Source organism: Panthera tigris, chromosome F3, assembly GCF_018350195.1.
Source record: "Panthera tigris isolate Pti1 chromosome F3, P.tigris_Pti1_mat1.1, whole genome shotgun sequence".
In the NCBI taxonomy this organism is placed as follows: domain Eukaryota; kingdom Metazoa; phylum Chordata; class Mammalia; order Carnivora; family Felidae; genus Panthera; species Panthera tigris.
In genome coordinates, this window is record NC_056678.1 from 28,275,686 (window position 1) to 28,303,298 (window position 27,613).

General features: G+C 39.9%; 3 protein-coding genes across 10 annotated transcripts in view; 2 read left to right on the forward strand and 1 right to left on the reverse strand.

The window, feature by feature from the left end:
- The window catches only part of TOR1AIP1 (torsin 1A interacting protein 1), a 42,488-nt gene extending 37,583 nt beyond the window's left edge, over positions 1–4,905 (reverse strand). For 3 of the 4 annotated variants that reach the window (XM_042976659.1, XM_042976657.1, XM_042976655.1), the window contains exons 1-2: positions 3,985–4,905; positions 2,253–2,330 (exon numbers count right to left, since the gene is read on the reverse strand). In XM_042976659.1, the coding sequence (XP_042832593.1) occupies positions 2,253–2,330; positions 3,985–4,462 (556 nt within the window). In that variant the 5' untranslated portion in view covers positions 4,463–4,905. The remainder of the gene's footprint in view (positions 1–2,252; positions 2,331–3,984) is intronic. The other variant, XM_042976658.1, reaches the window with a different exon arrangement.
- On the forward strand, positions 3,300–27,420 carry TOR1AIP2 (torsin 1A interacting protein 2). Of its 5 annotated transcripts, none has more exons than XM_007096183.3 (2): positions 3,300–3,383; positions 22,949–27,420. In XM_007096183.3, exon 2 carries the CDS (start codon positions 23,609–23,611, stop codon positions 24,002–24,004), a length of 396 nt encoding a protein of 131 aa, XP_007096245.1. In that variant the 5' UTR covers positions 3,300–3,383; positions 22,949–23,608; the 3' UTR covers positions 24,005–27,420. The 5 variants fall into 5 exon arrangements, with proteins under 5 accessions (XP_007096245.1, XP_042832596.1, XP_007096244.1 ...); XM_042976662.1 differs by lacking the exon at positions 3,300–3,383 and adding an exon at positions 4,059–4,144; XM_007096182.3 differs by lacking the exon at positions 3,300–3,383 and adding an exon at positions 9,193–9,275.
- LOC102957179 (torsin-1A-interacting protein 2) overlaps positions 9,203–27,613 on the forward strand; it is a 31,733-nt gene continuing 13,322 nt past the window's right edge. The window contains exon 1 of the mRNA XM_042976661.1: positions 9,203–9,279. The gene's annotated coding sequence lies outside the window, so the exon portion shown is untranslated. The remainder of the gene's footprint in view (positions 9,280–27,613) is intronic.

The window sequence follows — 27,613 nt, forward strand, 5'->3', positions numbered from 1 at the left end:
GAGCCTGCTTGGGATTCTCCTCCATCTATGTCTGTCCTTCCCCTGTTCACTCTTTCCCTCAAAATAAACAAACTTTAAAAAAGCTCTTTTATAAATAAAGAAATAAATAAATGTACCACTGAATTCTTAATATCTCAAATCTCCCAAAGATGTAAATATCCTCATTTCTACTTATATGCATGCTACACTACTGATACATTCCAGGTAATTTATGCATAGGTTCCATCAATTTATTATCTATACTGAGAAATGTTTTTTCTTTTCCATTTCTAATTACAACATAAGCTTCTTGAGAAAAGGAAATGCTTAAGCAAAACTTTATGAACTTCACACCTCTTGTAAAGTACCATAAGGGGCAGGGAGCGGGAGGGACTCCTTGTATCTGTGTTTTACTGTGTACAAAATATGCATGCACTGTATCATTTCCTCAGTGGCCTTGCGGGTTAGGCAGGGGAAATGATAGGATAAAGGCCCGTGTCTCAAGGTGGGTGGGTAACACAAGAAAAGTCCAGTGAGCTTTGCACAACATTATGCAGCTGTGTACCTCGTTAGTGGTCCTTAAACATAGACCTAATGTGAACTCCAAAAGACTGTTCAAGGTATTTTATTATATAACAGTTTTATAATGGTCTATAGGCTGGTGTTCAACAGTCTTCATTCTATCAATTTACTTAAATTAACACCATAATTTTTATACGTTTACTCTAAATTTTAGAAAAGTTTGCTTCTCTAGGTGTAAGAGATAAGCAAATAAATATGCTATGATAAAATTTCAAGAATATGATTTTTCCACATGGCTGGGAAAATCTATAGCATTTATTACTCAAAGCATTTTTCTAAGATAGTTTATAATCTTAACCCAGTAACATAGGCAATTCAAGGAATTAAATATAAAGGGCGTGTTTACTTAGAACTAAACTTGAACTAGATGTACCTTATTCTAAATTGAGGACAGAATAGGTCAAATCATAAAGCATAATCTTATTAGAAGCAATGGCTAAGGAAACAAGTCAAGATAGGAGTTTTACTGTTGTGGGACTTTCTTAATATCAAAAACAGCAAACTGAAAATAAACGGAACTAAAAACCAAAGGAATTAAGCATTAGCAACTGAACTAAATCCATTTCCTTGCTTTCCAAAAGAGTTTTAACAGCTTTTAAAACTTAAGTAGACTGTCAACATAGCCTAAGTCTATGTTACATTGATAATAAAATGCAAATGTTTTTACACTTTAACATCTCTGAAATTGAGGGGGGCGGGGTGCCTGGGTGGCTCAGTCCGTTAAACATCCGACTCTTGGTTTTGGCTCAGGTCATCATGTCACAATTCATTAGTTCGAGCCCCATATCGGGCTCTGTGCTGACAGTGTGAAGCCTGCTTGGGATTCTCTCACTCCCTCTCTCTCTGCCCCTCCCACATGCGCTCACTCTCTCTAAAAATAAATAAACTTCAAAAAAAAAAAGTCTTTAACATCTCTGAAATTGGGATGCATCATACAATCTATGGGATGTTACAGTTTAATTGGCAGCATTTCTTCCTTCTAGGTGGTACATAAAACGATGGTGGATCTTACAACTGATGACATTTTAGATTTGATGAAATATTGACCATATCATGCCATGATTTGACTATACAGATCACTCAATCCATTTTATTTTTAGTTTCTTATTTATTTTAAGTAGGCCCCATGCCCAATGTAGGGCTTCAACTCACCACCCTGAGATCGAGAGTCTTCACTGACTAAGCCAGCCAGGTGCCCCCACTTAATCCATTTTAAATGGAAGGTAGTGAGACATATTCACTCACAGCACACTTAATGAATTTCACTGAGTGGCTAATTATTACATGGGAGAGTGACAATGAGGTACTTGGGGAAAATGAAAGGGTTTTGAAGAAGACAAATCTGGAGCCGATTTTGGCTGTCACATTATCATGCAAACATACAGAAGGGTCTTAGCCTCTCTGAGCTTCAGTTTTCTCACCTATAAAATGGGCACATCTATCCTGCAGAGTTATGTGAATGAATTACCATATCCAAAGTGGCTCGTAATTAGTAGATACTCAAGTATCCATTCCATCTTTTCATGACATATACCTATATGGTTTAACTCAATAAACTATAGAGAAGATTCACTGTAATTCTGAATAAGTTATGATTGGGACCCTTGATGAACCAGGCTATAGTGTGTACATTAAAAAAAAGAAATGAAAAAGATGGCAGGTAAGGCAAAAAATAAAATCATTCTTCTTACCTGGAATTTCTTGTGTTCTCTGGATAGTTTTCTTTGAGACTGTTTGGCTTAAAATAGTTTGTGAAGATGGTTCATCCTCTAAAGAACAGAAATGACAACTGTCAAAATTCAGAATATATGATCTGGTACAGATTATGCACCTTAACGGTAATATAAAAGCAAAAATGCACATAATTCATTTCTTTAGCAATGTGTAATTGAGCCTACCAAAACTTAGGAATTTGGGTCTAACTACTCTTGAGGCAATATAAAAACAAATTATTTACCTTTGATGCTTTACTATAAAAGTCTACTACTTTAGAAATTTAAAAGATGGGCTACAGTTTCAGAAATGATGTGGGAGAAAGCAGAGGAGTGAAAAATGTTTAGACCCTTATAGATTTTTTTTACTAAAATAGAGGTAAATCCTTCATGTGTTAAAAAAGCTGATAAAACTGCACCAGGTTCTGTGGCAGAGTCCCTATAATGTAACATTTATTGCCTACTTGTGCAAAGCATTCCTCAGATACTGAAGGAGGTGCAACCTAACTTCAATGATGGGATCTTTGTCTTCAGGTTTCTAACCTTTAAAGAAACACACACTAACCTATATATGAGCTAAACTGTCTTGAGTACCTACACCCAGTAGTAACTTACACACCTTTAACATAAAGTTTTCCACATCAACGCATCTCCAAACGTGTCAGCACTTCAGGTGTCAATAGGTACGTGCTGCCTATGACTGCTCTGAGCTGAAAATCCACCTCCTTTTCCTGGCCATCAATGGTTTACCGCTAATTATGTAATCCCATTGTGATTCAAACCCTCGGATTTTTACCTCATAGGTGCCTTACGTGGGGCTAAAACAAAACTTCACCTGTGACTCAGGATTAGAAGGGGAAGAGGGAGGTGGGTGGGAGAGGATGGCTTAACGGAGTTGATTCACCTGTGACTTACCTAAAACTATACGCTCACTTTGTCAACATCCTTTTGGCCCATTTAGATAAAAACTAAGAATCCTGTTTCGTCAAGCTACTTAACCAATGAGGTTACACGGAGGAACCTCAAGTGGCGAATTTTTGCAGAGATCACCACACGTAAGACAGAGCGATCAGCTCAAAGTTCAGGATAATTGACTTAGCCCACCTCGGTGTAAGTACCTGGGAGGGGTCTCAATCAATTCATCAACTACTCTATCCCTTGAAACGCCCACTCCCCAAATTTCCCTTCCCTCTCCCCTGACCTGGGTAGCGGTGGAAAAAGACTGGAAGGTTACATTAGAACCATAACTCTCAGCTAGGGACTTCTGGCTTTTCAGAGTTAAAGGAGGAAATGGAAGTGGCTTTGGTAGCAACATCCGCAGGACAGAGGAAACTGAAGTGAAACGGAGTCCCAAGTGTTTTGATGTCGCGCCTGCCACCTAACTCGTCCACTCTCCGTGACGGCCTGCAGATAAAGGCAATTCGGGACGCCCCTGCTCGACGCACAGGGATGCGCAGAGCTCCCGGATCAGGTCGCTCAGCACGACTGCCTACCCAACCCTCAGCCGCCTGCACCTCTTGCCCGCCTGCGGTGGGGGCGGACCCCGCGTGGGGGCGCCCGTCTATCCGCGCCGCGGAGCCACTGGAGCCCCGGCGGGGATGAGCTGGGCGGGAGCTTACGCCCGCCAGACACGCGCACACACCGCTCGCGCCCGCGCGCCTGCGCTCGCTCCCCGGCTCGCGGCGGAGACTGTTACCTCCGTCGGTCTCACCTTCAGAGGAATGAGAGTCCCGTAACCCTCTCCTGGTCGTAACCGGAGACGGCTCTAGCAGAGGCTGCTGTGACTGCTGCTGCTGTAGACGGGTAGTCCTTCGCGTCTTCATCTCCTCGGCTTCCTGGAGTCGCGGCTGCCTCCTCTGCCGAGAACGAAGGTAGTAGGCGCTTTCTCTCACTTCCTCTTTCTCAGAATCAGGCCGGAACTCTTCTAGCGGGACTCGTCTTCTCGCCGGGGACTTTTCCTTGGCTACCCGGGGCTCGAAGTCGCCGTACACTTCTGGCGGCTCTTCCGAGAACCTCACTTCCCGCCGGCCGGGGCGCGACGGCGAAGGAATTCCGTACGCAGGCGCGTCACTGCCGCCGCCATTTTGAGGGGCGAGCCGGCGCCTACCCTCCCGCAAGGGGGGCCGGGGTGTGACGTATAGCCCCCATCCTTCCCTCCCCGGCTCCTCCCGCCTCCCGTCGCCCGCCATAGTTGTTGACGTAGCTTGAGTCGATCGCGAAGGTGGATTTGGGGTCCCTAGATTCTCCTGCCGTGGGTGGCGACGACTTTTCGGGGTGTCGGGCGGTGCTCGCGGCGGTCAGGGAGGCAGTTGAGAGTCGCCGTGGCCTCCGCCTGCGTCGTCGCTGCTGTGCTGCAAACCCGCCTCTGGGCCCATGGTGTGTCCTGAGGGCTGTGGGAGAGGCAGTGCCTATGCTGGGTCAGCTGCTGCGGGTCACTCCCGCCTCCTGGCTGAAGGCACCAAAGAGGAGGAGAAGAGGGAGGACGACGTCGCTGTCCTTGGCCTTGGGGGAAGGTGGGAGGGGACGACGGAGAAGGGACAACTGGCTGGGCAAATTGCCTTTCCTGAGCCCAGCTGCTCGTGGCAACTGTTGCCCGCACGCAGGAGACGCCGGTCCTGGCCCCCTCTTCCGAGTTTCTGGGGGAAGGCCGAGCGAAAGTGGGGGGGGGGGGGGGGTGGAGGTGGGGAGAAGTTTCAGTCCTCGCCCCCAGGCTGTTGCGCAGTTTTCCTGGAACCTTTTTGGTCGACGGCTACCTTAGCCATGCCTTTCCAAACTTATTACTGGAGTGATGATATAAAGATCCTTTTGCAAGGGCTATCTTTTCTTGGAAATTTCTTAGTTTTTAAGCCCCTTGTGAAGGCAGCCAGTTTTAAATTTTGAGTCACCTGTTGAGAGTGCAAAGTCGTATCTGCAGGTATACGCTCGAGTAGATTTCCATTTGCAGAATGTATGCAGTCTTATTCCTGGCTTTCGTGTTAAAGCTGTATTCCAGCAGCACTGTTTAGAAACATTAGTGCTGTGTTATGGACGTTGAGAGATGAACAAATAACTTTGATGAAATAAGAGCGCTGTAATTTTAACTTATGGCCCATTCTTATTTTGATTCTGGGCATGACTTGATCTACTGACTTTGATTTTAGGGTTTCTTGCGTTTAGTTTATTGAATAAGAAAGCATGATAAAAGCTGTTTGTTTCAACTCTTCATATTTACAGATGTGGATAATCTGCAGTAACTAGCCAAATTTAGACATACAGAAAGTCAATAATTGAGAGAAAAGATTGTTCCCTCAAACATATACAGTTGTCTTGGAAGACTTTCTAGAACTTATTTTAGTGAGTAGGTTTAAGAAATTGTAATTTTGGAAACCAATTACTGAGTCATTCTGAAATTTTGGAAGATGTTTATTTCAAGTATTTTAAATCACCTTAGAATGTTTTTCAGTGACTCGTTTGCTTAAACTGGGCACAGATTTCAATTTAATGAAAGCCTCAGGTGTATTATATTTTCACTAATTGTCCATACATTTGGCTAGATAGTTACATGCTTTAGAGAGTCACCTAGGTTTTAGACTGTTAGGATCAATAGTTTAGTTCTGTTTACAATATACAATATAGCCAAAGAAGCTGGAGGAACAGTATCAAAGGAGATGCTGTTTTTTGTTTTTTTTTTTTTAACTTTTTAAGGGAAAATTAAAAGCGTATTCTCCTTTGTCCGCTTGGGATAAATGGTATTGTATGTGGAAAATTTGTGAGTCTTAATTCTTTTCCGATAAAATGCTGAAAAGTACTGATACTTGGTAATACCTGGCTTTTATTCACGATTTAAGTAACCCTTTCTCTGTAAGGTGCCTATTATAGTGCTCATTAACATATAATTGTAAAAATTCTTTCATGTAATTTTTAAAGGATATAAAACTTTAATAGTGTTAATATACAAAGTTCATATTATGAACATCAGTGCATATTAAGTACGTCTTTAAAACATGTACCAGTATAGTCTCTACACAGATACTTTGGATACAAACTTTAAAACTTAGGTTTGGGGACATATTTAAAAACAAAGGACAAGAGGTTCTACATGTTGCTGAATAATCAGAAGATGAGAGGTTCTACCTGTTGAATAATCAGTATGGTGGTGTTTTGAAATTTTAAAATGCTTGTAAAAGCTTAGGAAAGAAACTAATGGCTTTCACTTTCCAAAGAAACAAATCATGAGAACATTAAGTAAAGTCAGAGGCATGGTAGCTTTAACATTAACACGTATATTTGCTTAGGGTTTTCCCTCTTTGGTCTAGATAATAATCCATAATCCTAGCCCTGGCATAGGCTAGGATTGTCTCCCACTCCTAGCAATCTTACAAATACCAACATTTATCACTAACTGTGAAGTGAGGCTAAACTCTTATGAAACCAGATATTCTGCTGTAGATGTTTTCCAAACTGTAAGAGTGGCCCCAAAAGACTTGACGTTAGAGGCAGTAGATTCATAGCCAGTAGTGGAAGGGGTTTGCTGGGTCACCATTACCAAGAGGGGGCATGAGCTCTGGTTGTTAAACAATTACTTTGGGAACGTGAGAGATGTGGAGGAATTCAGTGGCTGGAAAGAGAAGACAGGTTAGAGAAGAAATGATTATAACAAAGAATACACTCATTTAATTCATATATTTATCAAACATCTATTCTGTACCAACGTAAATGTTTGATAAATAATGAGTGTATTCTTTAGCCTTAGGGTATTTGCCATATATTAGGGAAGATCTCTATTAAAAATTATAATTCAGATTAAATGGCATCAATTTGTATACCTAGCTGTTATGCCTGAGTCTAGAAATCTAGTGTTGTTGACGCTGGATTTCTAAAACAGCTCTTTTCTTTATTTTTTTAAGTTTATGGATTTATTTTGAGAGAGAGAAAGTGTGAGTTGGGAAGAGGCAGACAGGAAGAGAGCTATAATTCCAAGCAGGCTCTGCGCTGGCAGCTTGGAGCCCAATGCAGGCTCGAACCCATGAACCATGAGATCATGACCTGAACCCAATTGGACGCTTAAGTGACTGAGCTACCCGAGCACCCTTAAAGCAGCTATTTTAAAGTACACAGTTTATTTTAAAATAATGTAATTTTTGTATATGAAGGGTTTTTTTTTGTTGTTTTTAGGGTAAGCAGAAATCTAGTTACTGAGAAAGCATTTATCAATTCATTGTGCATCATCACCTATCTGGTCAGATAGGGAAATAACTCTATTATCTTAGCAGAAAGGCAACACTGTTCCTTTTTTTTTTTTTTTTAACATTTTATTTATTTTTGAAGAAGACGGAGTATGAGCAGGGGAGGGGCAGAGAGAGAGGGAGACACAGAATCTGAAGCAGGCTCCAGGCTCTGAGTTGTCAGCACAGAGCCCGACGAGGGGCTTGAACCCATGAACTGTGAGATCATGACCTGAGCCGAAGTCACTTAACCTACTGAGCCACCCAGGGGCCCCAACACTGTTCTTTTCTTTCTTTCTTTCTTTTCTTTTTTTTAATATTTTTTCATTTTTGAGACAGAGAGAGACAGAACATGAATGGAGGAGGGTCAGAGAGAGGGAGACACAGAATCCGAAGCAGACACCAGGCTCCGAGCTGTCAGCACAGAGCCCAACGCGGGGCTCGAACTCATGAACTGTGAGATCATGACCCGAGCTGAAGTCGGACACTTAACCGACTGAGCCACCCAGGCGCCCCTGTTCTTTTCTAATAAGGAAAAAATTAAAATATTAAAGCAAGTTCAAGAAATAGTAGCCAACTCCATTTATTTCCCACTCTCACAAGCAAATGGAAAGTATTTTAGACAGTTACTGCAAATGAAAATGTCTAGCTGGAAGTGTTAGACTGAAATTAAGTGAAGTTAAATTCAATGAAATGAGTAGGATATAGTAAATACTGTTCCACTTATTCTTTATTGATTTAGAAATTGCAGTCAATTATTAAACAGTATTTAGGAATCCTGTGACTTTTGCTGAAAGAGAATGATTGAGAGATGAAGGCACCAAAAATCACCACCACATAAAGAATCATTAATCGAATAAATATTTATCTTCTGCAATGTACTACACAATCCCTCTTCTAGGTACTGGGGATATGGTAGTGAAAGAGTAGACCAAAGTCAACCCTCCCTGCCTTGGAGTTTATATTCCATGGGGGTCAGATAAAAATCAAAGTAAAATAGTGTTTTGGTCAGAAGTGTTACAGAAAAAAAAAGAGGAAAGGGAAACTGAGCTTTAGGAGAGTAGGTTTCTTCTGTGTTGTTTTGAGTTAGTGTACGTCAGGTACAGGAGATTTAGACTTACTTGCCCCTAACCAATCGTGTGTTCTTCGCTAAATTCCTTGCCATCTCTCAATCTGCACATTTATGGGATTGACCAAAATATTTATTTTTCATCATTTATTACTATAACTTAGCAGGTACCGTTAGGTACATTAGCATGTTTACGGACAAATGAGGTTTGTAAGTAGCCTTGTCCCCGTTTGACAGGAGCAGACTGAGGGTTAGACTAAGCAACTCGTTTGAGGACACTCACCTTGTAAAGGTAGAGGCCAAGTTCCAAGCCATGTCTAACTGGTACTGGGCATTATTGGGTAGTGTCCTCACAGTATTGGTTCCATGGGTTGTTCCGCGGTGTCTTGCAGAGATGCGCGCTTTCCTGTAGGATTGCAGGGATATGGTCCCGGGCGGTTCTGTGGTGCGCATTCGCCACGCCTCTCACCCTGGCATTGGCCAGCGGGTGGGGAGTGGAGAGAGGGGCGTGCAGACTGGGGAGGAGGAGGGGCGGGCCGACTACCAGTCCCAGCATTCCGTGCGTCCCTCTCCTCCCCACGAAGGTCTTCGTCACGTGGACTGGGACCGGGACGACGTTCTGATCCTCCACGTCCGAGGTGGGGTGCAGCCCGGCGTTGTGGGGCAAAAAGAACACCGAAGGGCTCTCCAGACGTTGACAGTCGACGATTTAAGACCCTGCTAGAATTTGTAAGTAAGTAAAATGTATATACAACTTTTACATGTGTTAATATTTGATCTGAAAGCTTCTTTAGAAAGATTTTTCCAAAACGATCCCTCCCCGCCCCCACCTCCCTACAGCAAAAACCTTAAATGGGGAAGGTTGGGGGCGTATTTTTTTTTTTTTTTTTTTTGGAAGTAAAAGAAGAGAAGCAGAGTCTTGTAAACGTTAAACAGAATTAAGGTGGGAATAAATGTTTGGGTTGGACTTTGAGACGAGAAGCAGAATTTCTATAAGGCTCAAAATGTAAACGGGATATCTGACTACCACTGCGGGTGGTGATTACTCCCTTTACCTGCGTGCTTAGCAGAATCTCATCCTACGTCATCTCAGTCCTTATAAAGTAGTGCCACCTCCCTGCCCCACCTTTTTTTTAGCCTTAATGGTGCTAAAAAGGGCCAAGGTTGAAGTTTAGTTAGACGCTACAATTACTCATTTGTTTATGTATTATGTACGTATTCTCAGTTGTATTTCATACCTTTTGAGAAAGTTTACTCTTTTCTTTCTTCAAGAAAGTGTATAGTACTCCCTAAAAAAGTGGGGCAGGGAGTGAGAGGAAAAAGAAGAAAGTGTGTAGTATTCTCTACTTTATCAGTAGTGTTTGTTAGACTTTATACACGGTTACAGGAATGAGTTATCTTAATCTGATTCTATATACCACTTTTAGTTTTACCGGTTTTTAGACTTTAAAACATTTTATTTTAGATCTGTATGAGAAATCTTTGTCTTTTTTTTTTTTTTTTTTTTTTAAGAATTAGGGCCGTGGAATCTATCCATATTTACCAGTTTTATTTTTTAAGCACATGATTAGCATATTATTGGTCAGTGGAAAATCATTTAATGAGAAAAGGAATTTCATGGTAGAAGAACTAAAAATCTCAGGAGTCTGTATAGATTAGAATGGCTTGAAAATCTGACATTTGCTATGGAAACTTTTAAGTGAGCACCTCTTCTCAGTAATGTTTATTATGCTGAAGGCAGAGTCCACAACTTGATTACCAGTTTTGTTGCTGCTTTATCACATAACCACGAATGACTCATTTAAGCTCTATTTCATTTGTTTTTCTTACTAGCATAGAGATAATACAAGCCTGAGAGCTCCTATAACTCATGAATACAGTAACTTATGAAGTTAGTTAATAATATTTGAGGATTATTGAGTATTTTAATAAGGTGTTGTGTCTTGTATATAATTTGTTTTTGCCTGAGAAGTTATTTTAAACTATACCATGGAAATCTACGTTTCTCTGAAATGCCTCTTGAATTTCCTAAGGGGAAGTTTGCTCAGAGACTCCCTATCTGCTTCTGCTGTTACTCATTTCGCATTTAGAATTTTAATTGTGTTAAAATTTAATTAGTATTCTACATCTTATGACTACTATTGTGTCCCACAAGAGATAATTCCGTAGAGTGACTATACTTTATCACAAGTTTTGTACAGCAAATCAAGCATTTTGTGAATAAAGAACAGTGTCCCCAGCATTGGTTATAAGCATAGAATTTGGAGTGAGAGCTGTGTTTGAATTCCTGTTCTGTCACTGTGTGACTTGGGCAGGTTACTGTATTGCTCTGATCGCCTTTCCTTGTCTGCAAAGTTAGAGATTCATAGGGTTATTTGGAGTATTAAATGGGATAGTTTAAGGACCCAGCAGATGGGAAATTGGGCTGTTTTCCTCTTTACTAACACCATGATTTTGGTAATCAGAATAGGAAGAAAATCCACCTATAATTATAATACTTCAAAAGATTAAATTGTGGGGCACCTGGGTGGTTCAGTGGGTTAAGCATCTGTCCGGCTCAGGTCATGATCCCTGGTTCATGAGTTCAAGTCCCTCATGGGTCTCTGTTGACAGCTCAGAGCCTGGAGCCTGCTTCAGATTCTGTGTCTCCCTCTTTCTCTGCCTCTCCCCTGCTCACGGTCTGTCTCTCGAAAATGAATAAACATTAAAAATTTTTTTCAAAAGATCACACACACACACACACACACACACACCCCTCTCGTTTAGCCCTTGATCGTGGGCATGTGTAATGTGAATGTAATAACCTTTTTTGCAGAAAGTCAAATTTAAAAGATTGGTTAACTTCTGAGAGTTTTGTTTTAGTTCTGTAAATAAAGCTGTCTGGGTCTGCCTTTATTCTGATCTAGTGAAGAAACAGCATAATTTTCTTTTAACACGGTTTCCATTTGCTCTCCTCATTTCAAAAAATACAATCTCTAGGCCCCTGGGTGGCTCAGTTGATTAGGTGTCCAACTTCAGCTCAGGTCACAATCTCCTGATCCGTGAATTCCAGCCCCACACCGGCTTCTGCGGTGATACCTCAGAGCCTGGAGCCTGCTACTTTGGATTCTGTATCTCCTTCTCTTCCCCTGCCCTGCTCGCTTGTGCTGTGTGTGTGTGTGTGTGTGTGTGTGTGTGTGTGTGTGTGTGTGTGTGTGTCTCAAAAATAAATATTAAAATAATAAAAGTAATAAAAACCTCTAGTGACACTTTTATTTAATAGTTTTTGAGGGCTTCTCGTGTGCCCTCGTTATGGCAAATGCTGCTCGTTAACTCTTACAGTGCCTCTTTCTTCTAGGTAGTGTTACTCCTTTTTGTGGTTAAGAAAATGAAGGCAGAGAAGAGTTCAAGCCAGGTACTGGAGCAGTCGGTCAGGCCTAGGCAGTCTTACTTCAGAGGAGAGTGCTGCAAGGGGTTTATTTTTGCAGCTTCAGTGTGTGGATTTTAGGTCCTTTATGTAGGCAGGAATTGATCCTGGAGGCTGACCTACAATTTCTCTGTATATAAAAGTAACAGTATTTGTAACTACTGTGACCACATTAAAAACAGTTTTTATAGGAAAATGATGAAGAATAGGGAAGTGGTGAGTGCCTGAACAGAAGAGGCATTCACCTATAGTTTTATTAATTGTATCAATGAAAGTATGATTTATATACAAGATGAATTATTAACAGTAAACTTTTTTTATTAGAGATAAACATAGGGTTTATAGTGCCGGAAAACTATTCTTTTTTTTTTTTTTTAAACGTTTATTTATTTTTGAGCCAGAGAGAGACAGAGCATGAACGGGGGAGGGTCAGAAAGAGGGAGACACAGAATCGGAAACAGGCTCCAGGCTCCGAGCTGTCAGCACAGAGCCCGACGCGGGGCTTGAACTCACAGACCACGAGATCGTGACCTGAGCCGAAGTCGGCCACTCAACCGACTGAGCCACCCAGGCGCCCCAGGAAAACTATTCTTTAAAGCGGTGTTTCTCAGACTTTGTGGTGAAACATTAGAATGATCTGGTGAACCTCTTAAAACACAAACTCCTGCACCAGCCTCTCAGAGATTCTGGTTTAAGTAGGTCTGGGGTGGGGCCCAAAAATGTGCATTTCTAACATGCTCCAACATGACACTGATGATTTCCAGTTAATAAGTTTAGTAAGGAAACAAATACTAGTGGTGGCTGTCCAGATTGTTGGCTTGAAGTGAAACTGGTTTTTGAACACTGTTTTTTGATAAAAAGAACTAGGATTTTTGGAGACATAGTTGACTCCAGGGCTGGGACAGGGAGCCTGGAACATCTTGTAGTGCTTGAAATTCAGGAAATGATCAAAAAAGTTGAGGGTCCTGGTTGAAGGCACACAGGAGCCAACTTGAAGGAGCTCCTAATGGCCAAAGTTGGAGCAACAAAATGAATGCAAAAACATTATATAAACCCAGATTGAGGATCATCAGACAGAATAAGTGACCATTACTTTTCAAAAAAGTGTCAAGGTCACAAAGACTAAAAGGTCACAAAAGACAAGAAACTATAAATTACAGATTGAGGAACTGTCTCAGTTTGGAGACGCAGGAGAACTAACAATTAAATGCAATATGAGATCCCAGGTTGTACCTGGAACAGAAAAACAACATTAATAGAGAAACTGGTGAAATGTGAACAGTCTGTAGTTTAGCTGATAAAAACCAATGATTCTTGGTTTTTATAATTGTACTTCAATTTTATGAGATATTGACTTTGGGAGAAACTAGATAAAGGATGTAAGAGAACTCTGCAATATTTTTGCAACTTTTCTGTAAGTTTAAAATTAGTTCAAGGGGTGCTTAGCTGTCTGTCAGTTGGTAGAGTGTACAACTGTTGATCTTGGAGTTGTGAGTTTGAGCCCCACATTGGATATAGAGATTATTTAAAAATAAAATGTTAAAAAATATATATCATTAGGGTGCCTGGCTGGCTCAGTCATTAGAGCATGTGACTCTTGATCTTGGGGTTTTGAGTTCAGGCTCCATGTTGGGTGTAGAGATTACTTACACCTCTTTAAAAAAATACAATATATTCAAAATAAAAAGTTTAATACAAATGTGTTGACTTAGTGTAGATAGTAAAGGTGATTAGCGGAGTTGAGCTAAAACTGGGAATCCATTAGTGTACCCAAATATTAGCAAACTCTTTGATCCTTTGTGCTTTGCTTACTGCCTGTACTTAGTCCACCCAAATCTGAACTACAAGTCAGGGGAGTTGGGAGGGACTAAGAAGGGTAAAAAGGATAAGAAGGAAAGGAAGTGTCTTTACTCAGAAAATATGTATGATATTTGAACTGTTCCAGGCATTTAGTCCTTATTTAAGAAACAGTTACCTAAGGAAGTAATTGGAGTACTTCTTTTTCTTTCTTTAGTACTTTTTCAAATTCCCTTTCAAATATATGGAAGTACCAATTAATAGAAATACTGGGAAGTTGTGGGAAACTGTGAAAATAATACAAACATATTATGACAACAAATATGGTACAGAGGAGTGGGCAAGACTTAGAAAGCCTTAGAAATTTAGTTTGAAATACAGACAAATAGCTGGTATAAGTATAGAAATACTTAAGCTTGGCACTGAGTCTCACTATTGAATGACTCATATTAACCTTAAAGGTTTGACTGCTGGTGTTTGAAATCGAAACTGTAACAGAATTTGAAGGATGGCTTTTGGTCCATTAGGGCAAGGTCAGTTGAAATGTACCAATAAATGTCTAAAGCAGTTGTTCCCCTTTAAGGTATGCTAGCAATCCATACATACACCTGTTTTATCTGTCAGTTCCTGGGGTGAGGGGAGAACACTCTGCAGCTGTTTTCTAACTCAGGATAGAATTTTTTTTTTGTTCGGCCTGTGTGTTCTTCATAAGAGGGAACAGTGTATGTGGTAAGTAGCACTGAAATTGTCATCCATATGTCTTCTCTACTGATCTCAAGACTGCCAGATTAGAGCTAGTTCCTCACAAAACAATCTGAAGACTTCTTTAAGGAGCATTTATTTTCATAATAAACTTTTAACAGAATTATTTTAGATTATGTGAACTTAAAAAGAAGTTCCTTTTTATGCCCATACTCCTTAATCTCCTGTCATCTAAATTCTAAACTAGTTACAAAATACGAAACTTGAAAGATTTGAGTTTGTGTATGAAATGTATCAGAGATATTGTTTTCTATAAAAAGTGGACATTTTTGATTATTGGTTAGCCTTAGAATATAATATTCCATGGGAAAAAAATATTCAAAATAGGAATTCAGGGTTTAAAGCATTTACATTTTTTTTTTTTTTTTTTTTTTTTTTTTTTTTTTAGTATTTATTTTTGAGAGAGAGAGAGAGACATCCTGAGCACGAGTGGGGGAGGGGCAGAGAGCTAGGGAGACAGAGTCTGAAGTAGGCTCTAGACTCTGAGCTGTCAGCACAGAACCCGACACAGGGCCCAAACCCACGAACCTTGAGATCATACCCTGAGCCAAAGTCGGACACTTAACCGACTGGGCCACCCAGGTGCCCTTGTGTTTCTGTCTTTTGATTTTATGTATCATGTGGAGAGTTAGCTAAGGCTGTAGTCTGAGGGATATGTTTTCCTGGAGAAGTCACCCCAATCCTGACTCAGTCTGAGACTTAGATTATCATATGATAAAAAGAATGAGACAATTTTTATCTGTCATAGGCAGATTTGAGCTTGCTTCCTAACATCTATTCAGGAAATAGTGAAGAATAAAATAGAATCAAAATATTTAATGAAGGTGATTAGTATGTATTAAGCTGCCATTATTAGTAGATATACATTTCAGTGGATTAAATAGAGTTGCATTGGGGCGCCTGGGTGGCTCAGTCGGTTGAGTGGCCGACTTCGGCTCAGGTCATGATCTCGCGGTCCGTGAGTTTGAGCCCCGCGTCAGGCTCTGTGCTGACAGCTCGGAGCCTGGAGCCTGTTTTGGATTCTGTGTCTCCTTCTCTCTCTGACCCTCCCCCATTCATGCTCTGTCTCTCTCTGTCCCAAAAATAAATAAACTTAAAAAAAATTAAAAAAAAAATTAAATAGAGTTGCATTTTCATTTTTCAGTTAAAGTGCTGTTTTCTAAATTTTCTTCTAATAAAGTTTCAGGAAGAATTATAAATTTACTTTAGTTCTTACCAAAAAACCTGGTTTGTGTTTTTCATTTGTATGACATTTATGCAGTGGAGAAACTCTTTAAACTTTGGCTTTTAAAACTGTTGTTGGTTAAAAGATTTGTTTGAAAACCTTGCTTTTTCTATGGGCCTTCCAGAATTTCCTAGGAACTCTACATGCAATCTTTTTATATCTATCTGAAGGCATTTAGCCTTTACCCAAAGTAGGTTTCCTTTCTGGATTCCCTGGACACGTAGAAGTCCTGTAAGATTTTCTCTATGTATCCACAGTACGTGGCTTTGGGCCTAGTACATGGTTGTTTTCCTCAGGAACTTAAAAAATTACGTTTAATAATCAGAGTAATTAATGGTGGTTCTCAAGGTATTTTCAGTATTTCTACAAGCCTAATAGTAATATTTACTTTAAATCAGCTACTTTTAACTTAAGCTAATAATGGAATTGAGGAAGGAAACAAATCCAGAATATCTAAATCTTTCCAACTTGATGATAGAGGAATTTTGACTATTTATCTGTAATTTAAAATACTGAAAATTTCTTAACCAGTGCCAGTAACACTATCTTCTTTCTTTCTTAGAAGTTCTGATTGGCAGATTGACATTGGCAGATGTCTAATAAATTTTTTTAATGTTTATTTTATTTTTGAGAGAGAGAGAGAGAGTGTGAGCAGGCAAGGGGCAAAAAGAGAGGGAGACAGAATCCGAAGCAGGCTCCAGGCGCTGAGCTGTCACCACAGAACCCAACGTAGGGCTTGAACTCCGGAACTGTGAGACCATGACCTGAGCTGAAATCAGACACTTAACCGACTGAGCCACCCAGAAGCCCCAGATGTCTAATTAATACAAATGAGAAAATGAAATTATTACAGGAATGCTGATTGTTTAGACATCCTTCCAAAATGAGATCTGAGGAAGGGTGTGCTAGGAATAAAAATTGCATTTGGTAGTAAAATGATTGGGAACCATTAACACGTAATGGTTTTGAACTACGTCAGATTCCTTTGGGAGTCTAAAAATACCTCTTTCTAGGAAAAAAACACATGTGTACATAAAACATTTTGTATGTAATTTCAGTGGATGCAGGACCCCCTAAACCTATCCTAGATCTTACTGTGTGAAAGTGGAAAATTGCGATAGGTGATTTTCTCCACCCCTACCTCAGTATATACACACTGTTGAAGAGCAGCAAACAGCTCATATATATGAAGAGGCTTCTTAAAGCTTAACTGTTCCTACTTCAAAAAGGCTGTGTCTTATAGTAGCTAGGAGTACAGGCTGTGGAACCAGTCTGCCTGGATTCAAATACTTATTTTTCTGCAGTGACCTGTGTGACCTTTGCAAGTTGCTCAACCTCTCTGTTTCCTTACCATAAAATTGATTATTCTAAGGATTACATGAGTTAATACACGTAAAATGCTCAGAACAGACAATGGCACTCGGCGTTAGTTATTGTTAGTAAGCATTATTATCTTACAGAGGATTACTATTGAATACCTGGCCAAGTGAGGTTTTCTGGGCTACAACTTACTTAGAAGAAGGGTTCCTTTTTCTAATTTAGTACAAAAGCACCATATGAAATAATGTCCCTGCAAAACGATGCATGTCTTTATGGGAGTATGCCTAGGTAAACTTTCTTTTCCATATCAGTATTAGGTAGGTCTCATTTCTGTGAAGAGAGAGTTATTTACAATTTTATAAGAAAAACTAAGATCTGTATCCTTCTGTAAGGCTTTTTTTGGTCCTCAGTATATTAGCCACCCTCTGGGCAAAGTAACTGCTGCTGCTCTTCTGGTCCACAATGTGAAATTTTGGTTCTGCCTATTAATCTCTTTTTCTAGCCCATTAGTATTTCCACTCTAATCTTTTTAAAAATTATAACATTGAATAGAGATTCTGTAAGCAATTAGGTTTTATGATACAGTGAACCTTGTGCCTCCAAAGAGTTAAAAAAATATTTGTGACAATATTTGAAATATTCTGTATACCCTTCCCAATCCCATCCCCTTTTCTCTCCCATCAAAAGTAACAATTCTCCTTGTGTTTGTTGTTTTCTTTTTAGCTTTATTGAATATTTATTCCTAAATAATATATTGAAACTTGATGTAAATGAAAATGTGTAAGTTTGTGTGTGGGGGGGTTCTTCTACTTTCAGTTTTTTTAGGTTAATATTCTTGAGTTTCATCTGTGTGTATATGTACGTAATACAGGCATACTTTGGAGACTAGTGAAGACTTTTTACCTACCACTGCAGTAAAGCATATATCTCAATAATGTAAGTCAAATCAGATTTTTGGTTCCAGCGCATATAAAAGTTATGTTTGTACCATAGTACGTTAATTATGCAATAGCATTATGTTTTCTTTAAGTGTACATACCTTTATTGCTAAAAAATGCTAACCATTATTTGAGCTTTTAGTGAGTCATAATCGTTTTGCTGGTGGAGGGTCTTACCTTTATTTTTTTAATATAATTGATTGTCAAATTGGCTTACATACAACACCTAGTGCTCATCCCAACAAGTGCCAGGAGGGTCTTACCTTGATGTTGATGGCTGCTGACTGATCAGGGTGGCGGTTACTGAAAATTGGGATGGCTATGGCAATTTCTTAAAAAACAACAGTGAAGTTTGATGCATCCATTGATTCTTCCTTTCATGAATGATTTCTTGGTAGCATGTGATGCTGTTTGGTAGCATGTTACCCACACTAGAACTTCTTTTCAGCACTGTAGTGAATCCTCTTAAACTGGGCCACTGCTTTATCAGCAAAGTTTATGTAATATTCTATATCTTTTGTCATTTCAACAATCTTCGCAGGAGTAGATTGCATCTCAAGAAACCATCTCTACGGATTGCTTTGCTCATCCGTAAGAAGCAACTCCTTCATCCATTAAAGTTTTATTATGAAATTATAGCAGTGCACTCACATCTTCAGGCTTTACTCCTAATTCTAGTTCTCTTGATGTTTTCTACCACATCTACAGTTACTTCCTCCACTGAAGTCTTGAACTTCTCAGTCATCTGTGAGGATTGGGACCAACTTCCAGAATCCTGTTAATATTGATGTTTTGGCCTCTTCTCATCAATCAGGAATGTTGTTAATAGCATCTAAAATGGTGAATCATTTCCAGAAGGTTTTCATTTTACTTTGCCCAGATCCATCAGAGGAATCATTCTCTGTGGCAGCCATGGCCTTACAAAACATACTTTTGAAATAATAAGACTTGGAAAAAAAAAAAAAAAGGAAATAATAAGACTTGAAAGTCTAAGTTACTCCTTGATTCATGGACTGCAGAATTGACATTGTGTTAGCAAGCATGAAAGTAACGTTAATCTCATTGTACATATTCCTCAGAGCCCTTGAGTGACCAGGTGCATCATTAATGACCAGTAATATTTTGAAAGAAATCTCTTTGAGCAGTAGGTCTCAACAGCGGGCTTAAAATATTCAGTAAGCCATATTGTAAACAGATGTGTTGTCATCCAGACTTTGTTCCATTTATATAGCAAAGACAGAGTAGCTAGCATAATTCTTAAGGGCCCTAGGATTTTTGGAATGGGGAAAAAAGAAGCCTTTTGCTTCAACTTCAAGTTACCAGCTGCATTAGTCCCTAACAAGAGAGTCAGCCTGTCCTTTGAAGCTTTGAAGCCAGGGATGGACTTCTCTCTCTAGCTGTGAAAGTTCTAGATGGCATCTTCTTCCAATAGAAGGCTGTTTTAATCTACATTGCAAACCTGTTGTTAGCGTGACCACCTTCATTAAGTAAGTTAGCTGGATCTTCGGGTTCACTTACTGCAGCACCTACACCAGCACCTGCGGCTTCACGTTGCACTTTGACCTTGCGGAGACGGCCTCTTGCCTTAAACCTCTTGAGCCAACCTCTGCTAGCTTCAGACTTTCCTCGTGCAGCTTCCTCACCTCTCTCAGCCTGCACAGAATTAGTCAGTGAGGATTTTGCTCTACTGGGCTTTGGCCGGAGGGAACGCTGTGGCTGGTTTGATCTTCTATCCAGACCACTCAGACTGTCTCCGTATCAGCAGTAAGGCTGTTTCACTTTCATAGCACTTGTGTGTTCACTGGAGCAGCATTTTTCATTTTCTTCCAGAACTTCCTTCACTTTCACAACTCTGCTGTTTGGTGCAAGAGGCCTGATTTTCAGCCTGTCTCAGCTTTCTATATGCCTTTCTCAGTAAGCTTACTCATTTCTAGCTTTTGATTTAAATGAGAGATGTGCAACTCTTCCTCTCACTTGAACATTTGGGGATCATTGTATGATTATTAATTGGCCTAATTTCAATATTGTTGTGTCTTAGGGAATAGGGAGGCCTGAGGAGAGGAAGAGAGATGGGGAAACAGCCAGTCAATGAAGCAGTCAGAACACACACAACATTTATTAAGTTCAGTGTCTTACATGGGTGTGGTTTCTGGCACCTCGAAACACTTACAGCGGTAACATAAAAGATCAGTGATCATAGATCACTGTTACAAATATGATAATAATAATGAGAAAGTTTGAAATATTGTGAGGATTTCCAAAATGTGACACAGAGACACGAAGTGAGCAGATGCTGTTGGAAAAATGATAGTGATAGACTTGCTTGATGCAGGGTTGCTGCAAACCTTCAATTTTTAAGAAATGCAGTATGTGAGAAGCACAGTAAAGGAAAGTACAATAAAACAAGATATACCTACCTCGATTTGTTTATCCATTTTACTGTTCATAGTCATTTTGGCTGTTTGGCTGTTACACGCAGTACTACCGTGAATATTTACATTCATGTTTTCAAATGCAGATGTGCAAATTTTCTGGGTTATATACCTAAGAGTGGAATTACAGAGTTCTAGGAAATGCACACCTTCAGCCTTATTAGATAATGCCAAATTAATTCCAAAAGTGGTTGTACTAATTTATGCTCCTATTGTTAGAGTGTAAGGATTCAAGTTATTTGTATTTACCATTTATGTTTTTTGGGCACATAAAAACGAGTACTTCTCTGACACATAGTACTTTGTAGGTGGCTGTGCAGTTGTTCCATACAACCTTATTTACTTGGGTAAATAAAAAGCCAAAAAGCCCTATTCTCAGGGATTTTATGTTTCGGTACAGACAAATGGCTAAAATGTTTACTATATCAAAATGGAAACAACAAAGCAAGGAGAGGGGACGTTATCTCGGCTGCTCTTGGATCTATATGGGGATTCGAGACTCAGGGGATGAAGTACAACTCCGAGGCCCTGGGCTTTATTTAGTGGTCAGCATAAACAGAGATACAGGTATGATGAGCTTGGTTGGGCCTGGTGCTTTCAAGCTGATAATGTCAGTGAAGCTGTGGGTGGGGGGTGGGAGTGGAGTTTGAGAATCTTGCCAGGAGCATTTCAGGAGGCCCTCTTCACCTATCAGTGGTAAGGCTTAGGAATGAGGGAAGAGGCTGGTGATAAGTAATCTTACTCTGAGCACTTAGTGCTTTGGGGTCCCTTTCTGACTCTTGGCCCATAGTGGTTTAGAGGATCAGGGGAGGGGCTGTCTTGTCTGAAACATGAGGAAAACTAGAGTTCTTGAATTCAGGAATACTTGGGTCTCTAGTGCTTTGTGGACTCTTGAAGTTGAGAAATGAAGGTTGGGGGAAGGGTGGGTTTATTTTGAGTACTTGGAGCTTTCGGTCTGGCTCTTGACGCTGCCAGTGGAGACATGGAGTCCTGGGGGAGGGGTGGTTTTACCGAGAGTATGCAGTCCCCATTGTCAGACTTGTTGATTTTTGCCAGTCTGGTGGATGTGGAATACTGTCTTGTGCTTTCAATTGCATATTCCCGTTTCGCGCCAAAAATCCACAATTCCTTATCTTTTCAGTGTTAGACTTAGCCATATAACTCTACTAGTGACTTTTATGTTGAGCCCCACGATTGTGTGGCTTTATTCATTTGTTCCACGTACTGGACCTGCAAGGTTTCCCAATTCAATAACTGAAACTTACTTTGGTGCTCTTGTCAGTGGACCCTCAGCTGTTCAGTGTTGTCACCATAAAGGTTGTTAAGTCAGGATCCCTGCATCCCTTCTGTTGTTCACTTCGAATGAGGAGCTGACTTGGTAGCCCGCACCCATCCATTGTTACCTAACCTCAAAAAGTACATCAGTATATTTACTGACTTTGTCACCTCATCTGGGGCTCCCATCAGAATAGGAGCCCTGTGTTGCAGCACTGTCAGAAACTCTTCAGTTACCTTTTAAACTTGCCATTTTAAAATCTGAGAATCACAGCTACCGTTGATAGTCTGTAAGGAAGATGCTTCGGCCAAACCACAACTAAGGCTTTCACTCCTCTGCTTTTCAGGCCAAATCTTTATATAGTCTTAGCACTCACACCTTTCCCTGTGTCCCTTAGTGCTCTCACAGGATCAAGCCTCAGAACTCACAAAACACTGCAGAAAAACAAGGTATATGTTGTACTCTGGCACATAGTACTTTCTAGGTGGCTATGCAGTTGTTCCATACATCCTAGTACCCGACCTTATTTATTTGTTGCATTCAGTGTCATGAAGGAGTATAAAAATGATGATAGTATCTATAAATTCCAACTTATTTTCTAAATATTTTCCAAGAATTGCTCAGGACTATTGCTCAAGACTATACCTGACTTGCCTTATTAAACATTATAATGTGCATAAACCTATAAAGATAGATGTGGGTAATAAGACCTGTCCCTCGTGGTTTCTTTTTCAGCCTTCAAAAGGATTGCCTCCAACTTCCTATAGTTAGCTTTTAACGATATTTCCTGATGATTTTGTAAGCATTTTCCTGGATGGATTGAAGTCTGTTGTAGAAAGGCTGTCACCATTGTTAATGTTATCCCACACATTACAGGAATATCACATATGTCACCCATTTCACAGAAGAGATACACAAGAAATCTCAAAGTTTTACCAGATTAAACATGATTATACAGACTTTATTATTACTAAAATGCAAAAGGAGTTAGCAAAAAGAAATCTAGTCCTGAAAATACTAAGCTAATACAAATCTTAAATGAACCAAAACCCTTCCTAGTGCCCAAAATAAGCATAACTCCCAACAGATACATTGGTTTGAACCCATATAAAATTGTCATGGAGAAACCCACAAGACAATTCTCATCCACCTTGACTGGCTCAAATGATTTCCAAATGCATGTTTCTAATAATATTGTGAGCAACTCAAAGCCCATATGAGTCGTCTGAAGTTTTATCATTTACAGGTATGTGAAGCATTTCCAGACCCTCCAACCAACTCAACATCAGCTACTTCTCTGTGTCCTGATTAAGGTCCTCCCAAGAAAGACTTCATTGGATCCACGCTCAAGAGGACTCTACCAGGTTTTCCTGACCCCCCTCCATCACTGTAAAGTGCCAAGGCGTTAAGACTTGGGTACCTGTATTACAACAACAAGTGCCAGCGCCCACAAAAGACCCATTGGACCTGTCCGCTCCTCTGTTTCACCAAGCAGACGAAATAATTTACCAGCAAAGCAGAGTAAGCCGAGTGCCTCTGCATGATACCACCAGCTGATAACACACAAGGAGAAATAACTAATTTAGACTAGAGCCCCATCTTTTCTTGAGAAGCTGGGATTTCAAGGAACTATTCTGAGATCTGTGCTGCTAATAAGCGACTGACAACATTATAGACGAAATCGGTCCCTGGGTTCAGAGACTGAGTTGCAGTTGAGTGAAAAACAGACAACGAAATCTTGAAGAATTGCACGGAGGTGCAAGCCAAATTTAACTCTGGTTGCCAAGTATTTTCAGACTGAGACATTGCTAAACCAGACCTGTAATAGGACCTGGTTATTTGGGTATCTGTGTCATTGTTGCCTCTTACTGTTACATTGCTTTCTGTGTTGTTTTTCTAGGCCCAGATGTTCTCAGATAATTCACATTGCCCTGACTGTGGACAACAGTGGTTCCCTAGTTTAGAACTAGGCCATTGGTTGTACCAGACTGAACTTGTTGAAAATGAATGTTACCAAGTATTCTTAGACCGTATTAACAGAGCTGATTATTGCCCTGAGTGTTACCCTGATAACCCTGCTAATAGAAGTCTTGTTCTTCCTTGGTCTTTCCCACTTGAGTGGGCTCCCCAAAATCTTACCAGATGGACCTTTGAAAAAGCTTGCCACCCATTTCTTCTGGGTCCTCCACTGGTTAGAAAAAGGATCCATGACTCTAGAGTAGCTGGTTTTAACCCTGCATTGCAGTTAATCTTGACCAGAACAGATAAAACCTTGAACAAAAAACTTGGCCAAAACAAATAACTTCTTAAACATTCAAAATCATGGAGACTCTAGAGTTTTGTACTCGTAGCCCAAGGAAGATGGAAGAAAGACTCCTTTCTAAATATGATATAGACCGTCACTACCTTGGGGACCTGCTTATTAAATTGTTGGATCTGCTCCCATGGTCTACACATATTTTGTTCAGCATGAATTTAGTTAGTATTCCAGCCAGACCGTTCATCTAGAACCAGTCTAATCCATGTTCCCTATGTTTTGGAATTTGCTTACCCCTCCTAGAAAGCTCCACAGCCTTATTGTGGACATATGACAGGGTAGTCCTGGAGGAGAGGCCCTATACTGTGTGTACCATAATGATACTTCTCGTGATAACTTTTGTGGGAAAGCATCCTTAATAGCTGGATTGTAGATTATTCCAGTAAAACAGCTAGATATTTTAATAAGAAACTACATTGTTCTAAATTCCATCTCTTATACATTAACCCGTGGTAACACTTACATAGGTTATACAAAAACGTACAGAAATACCATTATCTATATTCACTTGGCTCTGCATAAGCAAAGACTATCCTGTCTTTGTGGTGACTGAACTTAGAATGTCTTCCCCTGGAAATGGAAAAGTACTTATACTATGATACGAGATAGATGATGAAAGGAGGTATCAAGCTTGACTCCATAGATACTATGAACAGTCTAAGGGAAGCATCTCTCTCAGAACTAAGAATGTTTTGCTGGACATTGACCACATTCTGGTCTTCACTTGTTTATGAGAATCATGGAACCACAGTATAGGAGAAACGTAGAAAAATCTGTTGAAAACATCTCAGAGGCCACTGAACAATTGTAAAATCCCTCTTGAGATACTAGATAATTTAGTGCTTGTGTAGCGGCTCAACAATGTTCATAAGGTCCCAGGCTCTTTCTGTTCTTCCCCCCCTGGGATCCTTATGGAAGCTTTTTGTCCTTATAGTTGTTTCCCCAGTGAGTACAGTGTGGCTGTTGCTGTTACAGACATTTCATTCCCAATCAAAGGCTGGAAGTAGGACACAGAATGCTTTTTCCTTTCAAGTCTTTTTTATTTGGGAAAAAAATATTTCTCTGAAGTCCCTTGCAGATTTTCTTCTTAAATCTCATTAGAAGGTACTGGTTCACAAGAGAGCCTGAGAGGCCTGGCAAAGGGGAATGGGGTGAGCAATGCCTGGGTAGGATATATTGTGTCCCCTAATAAAATCAGGGCTCTTTTAGGAAGGGATAAGCAAGGAATGGCTGTTGGTATGCGACAAATGCCTACCACATGTTGTGCAACCTGAAGTTATTTGTTATTCTGTATAAAGGATGTACCCTGGAGATCTACCCTGTATCTGCCTTATGTCTATCAAAATGGAACTTCTCTCTTGTTACATTGCTGAATAAAGTGTGTGGACTGCTATATTGAGTGAAGACTAGTTAGTTTATCATTAACCCTTGGTTAATAACTCCCTTCACTATCCTAAAGCTCTTTCTAAAAAGTGAAGTTTTATTTAGAGGTATTGCTTTTGATCAATATTATTGTCGCCTAAATGTTTTCAAACACATACTGACAAACACTCTACATATGTGCAATTTTAAGTATCGGCAAAATGTTTTAACCAAAGATGGTTTTAACTAATGTCTCCTTTAAATAGTAGAAAAAATGAAATGGATATGTACTGTTGATTTTCAGACTAATACCTAGATGAGCTTGTGAAGATATGCAGATTTCTTGATCTCACAGAAATTTTGATTCCTTAGGTTGCTCTTGGGGCCCAGGAATCTGCATTTATAAATAGTGCTGCAGGAGATTCTTATGCAGGTGCTGTATGGATACTTTGAGAATTACAGTGGCAGCACCTCTGTGGTGTTTAGTTATCTGGCTTTAAAAGGAAGGAAACTGAGTACTCACAATACTGCATGGTAGTGATAATTATTGTATTTTGCTAGTGACATTTAACGAGGTTTCGTGTCAGACTAAAGGTTGCTGTTGATATTTCTGGTTATAAGTCAGTCACATTTTTCTCGAAGTACAAATATGTTCTAAAATTAATTCTCAAGACAAATGATCTAGAGGGTTATTCAACATTTTAGATTATGTGAGCCGAATTAATCTGCTTCCATACTGTGGCAGAGTTGATACTGCTACTTATATATAATGGTGGCCATTTTAAAAATGACTTTTATGAGTACTTCCTGTTATTTGATGGCAGACTTAGGAGTGGAAAGTTAAAAGAAACATGCTGGGGTAGCCTGGGAAAGAAATACCTTCTGAAGAGGAGGGTATCTTGGGTTGTGGGTGACTGAGTTAAGATCTCTAAGTGATCGGAGAAGGAAGCCCAGGCAGGCAGGAAGGCATAAAAGAATTGCGTGGAGTCCGGAGTATGTGGCAATCAGCATACTACATATATCTGTAAGAGTGAGATGAGCCATATGCCCTTCCGTCTCTTCAGTCTTTGACAGCCCTTGATTCTCCACGGAATCTTAACACAACTTGAAAATTGCTTATTACAGAGGAAAAACAATGGCCTTTGCAGCCAGTTGACCTGTGTTCATCTTCGAATTCTGGCACTGTTAAATGACTTTGGGCATTTTAACCTCTCTCTTCAGTTTCTTCATCTGTCAAATAGTGCAGTAATAACCTACCTCATAGTGTTCTGGGGTTGAATGTGATAATATATGCCAAACATATGGCACATAGTAAGTCTTTAGGACTAGAAAAAGTATAGGAGAACAGGTAGAACTCAGAAGTGTAGGGATAAGGATAGAGTCTTAATTTTAGAACTGGGATTAAATCCAATTGTTAGAGCTCAATCCTGAATTACCAAAAACTTCTTAAGTCCCTTCCAATGAAGGACTCCCTTGATCTTGGTACTGAGGTTGACGTTGTAGTTGAGTCCAGTGGTGTTAGGTATAAAGATTAAGAAGCCTATGGGGATGGATGCTCTCAAGGAAATCCTTGTCACATTTTTTAGGCCCGTTTACAGTCATAATTGTGGTAGATGTAATTGCTGTGTGATTTGTTCTATCACCTGAGACTTTCCACAACACTAAAATAAGCTGTTTGAGAAAATTTGAAGGATATGTGCAGAATCACCCAGGTCATATGTGCTAGAGTCACAATTCAGACCTAGATTCAGGGTACTTTGCAGTATGTTCACTACAAGTTTTTTTTTTTAGTGTCACGGTTAAAAGCTTGGGTCCCACCATCAGATTGAGTTCAAATCCTGACTCTGCCTTTACTAGTTGTGTGTTCCTGGGTAAGGTTCTTAACCTCTCTGTATGTCCATTTCCTTGTCTGTAAAATAGTAATAAGACTATTAATCCATATATCATAAGACTGTTGTGAAGATTAAATGAATTAATACATGAAATGCTTTGGATGCTGCTCGGCATAAAGAAGACGCTCAATAAATGTTAGCTATATATTTTTGTTGTAGATGTTTCATATGTTGTAGCCATGGCAGAAGTATATATTATTTGAGGGCCAAGAGAACCTGATTTTTATCCCTAGAGCCTAAAATGACAGGATTCATTAAAAGTGTTTAAAGGCAGAAAAAGGTACATATACTTATTGGGCCCGGACTACCATACATTTGTCATGATGGCATTTATGTCTAA

Excerpts from the sequence above, each read along its gene's own strand:
- TOR1AIP2 (XM_007096183.3), top strand. The coding sequence starts at position 23,609 with ATGTTCTCAGATAATTCACATTGCCCTGACTGTGGACAACAGTGGTTC.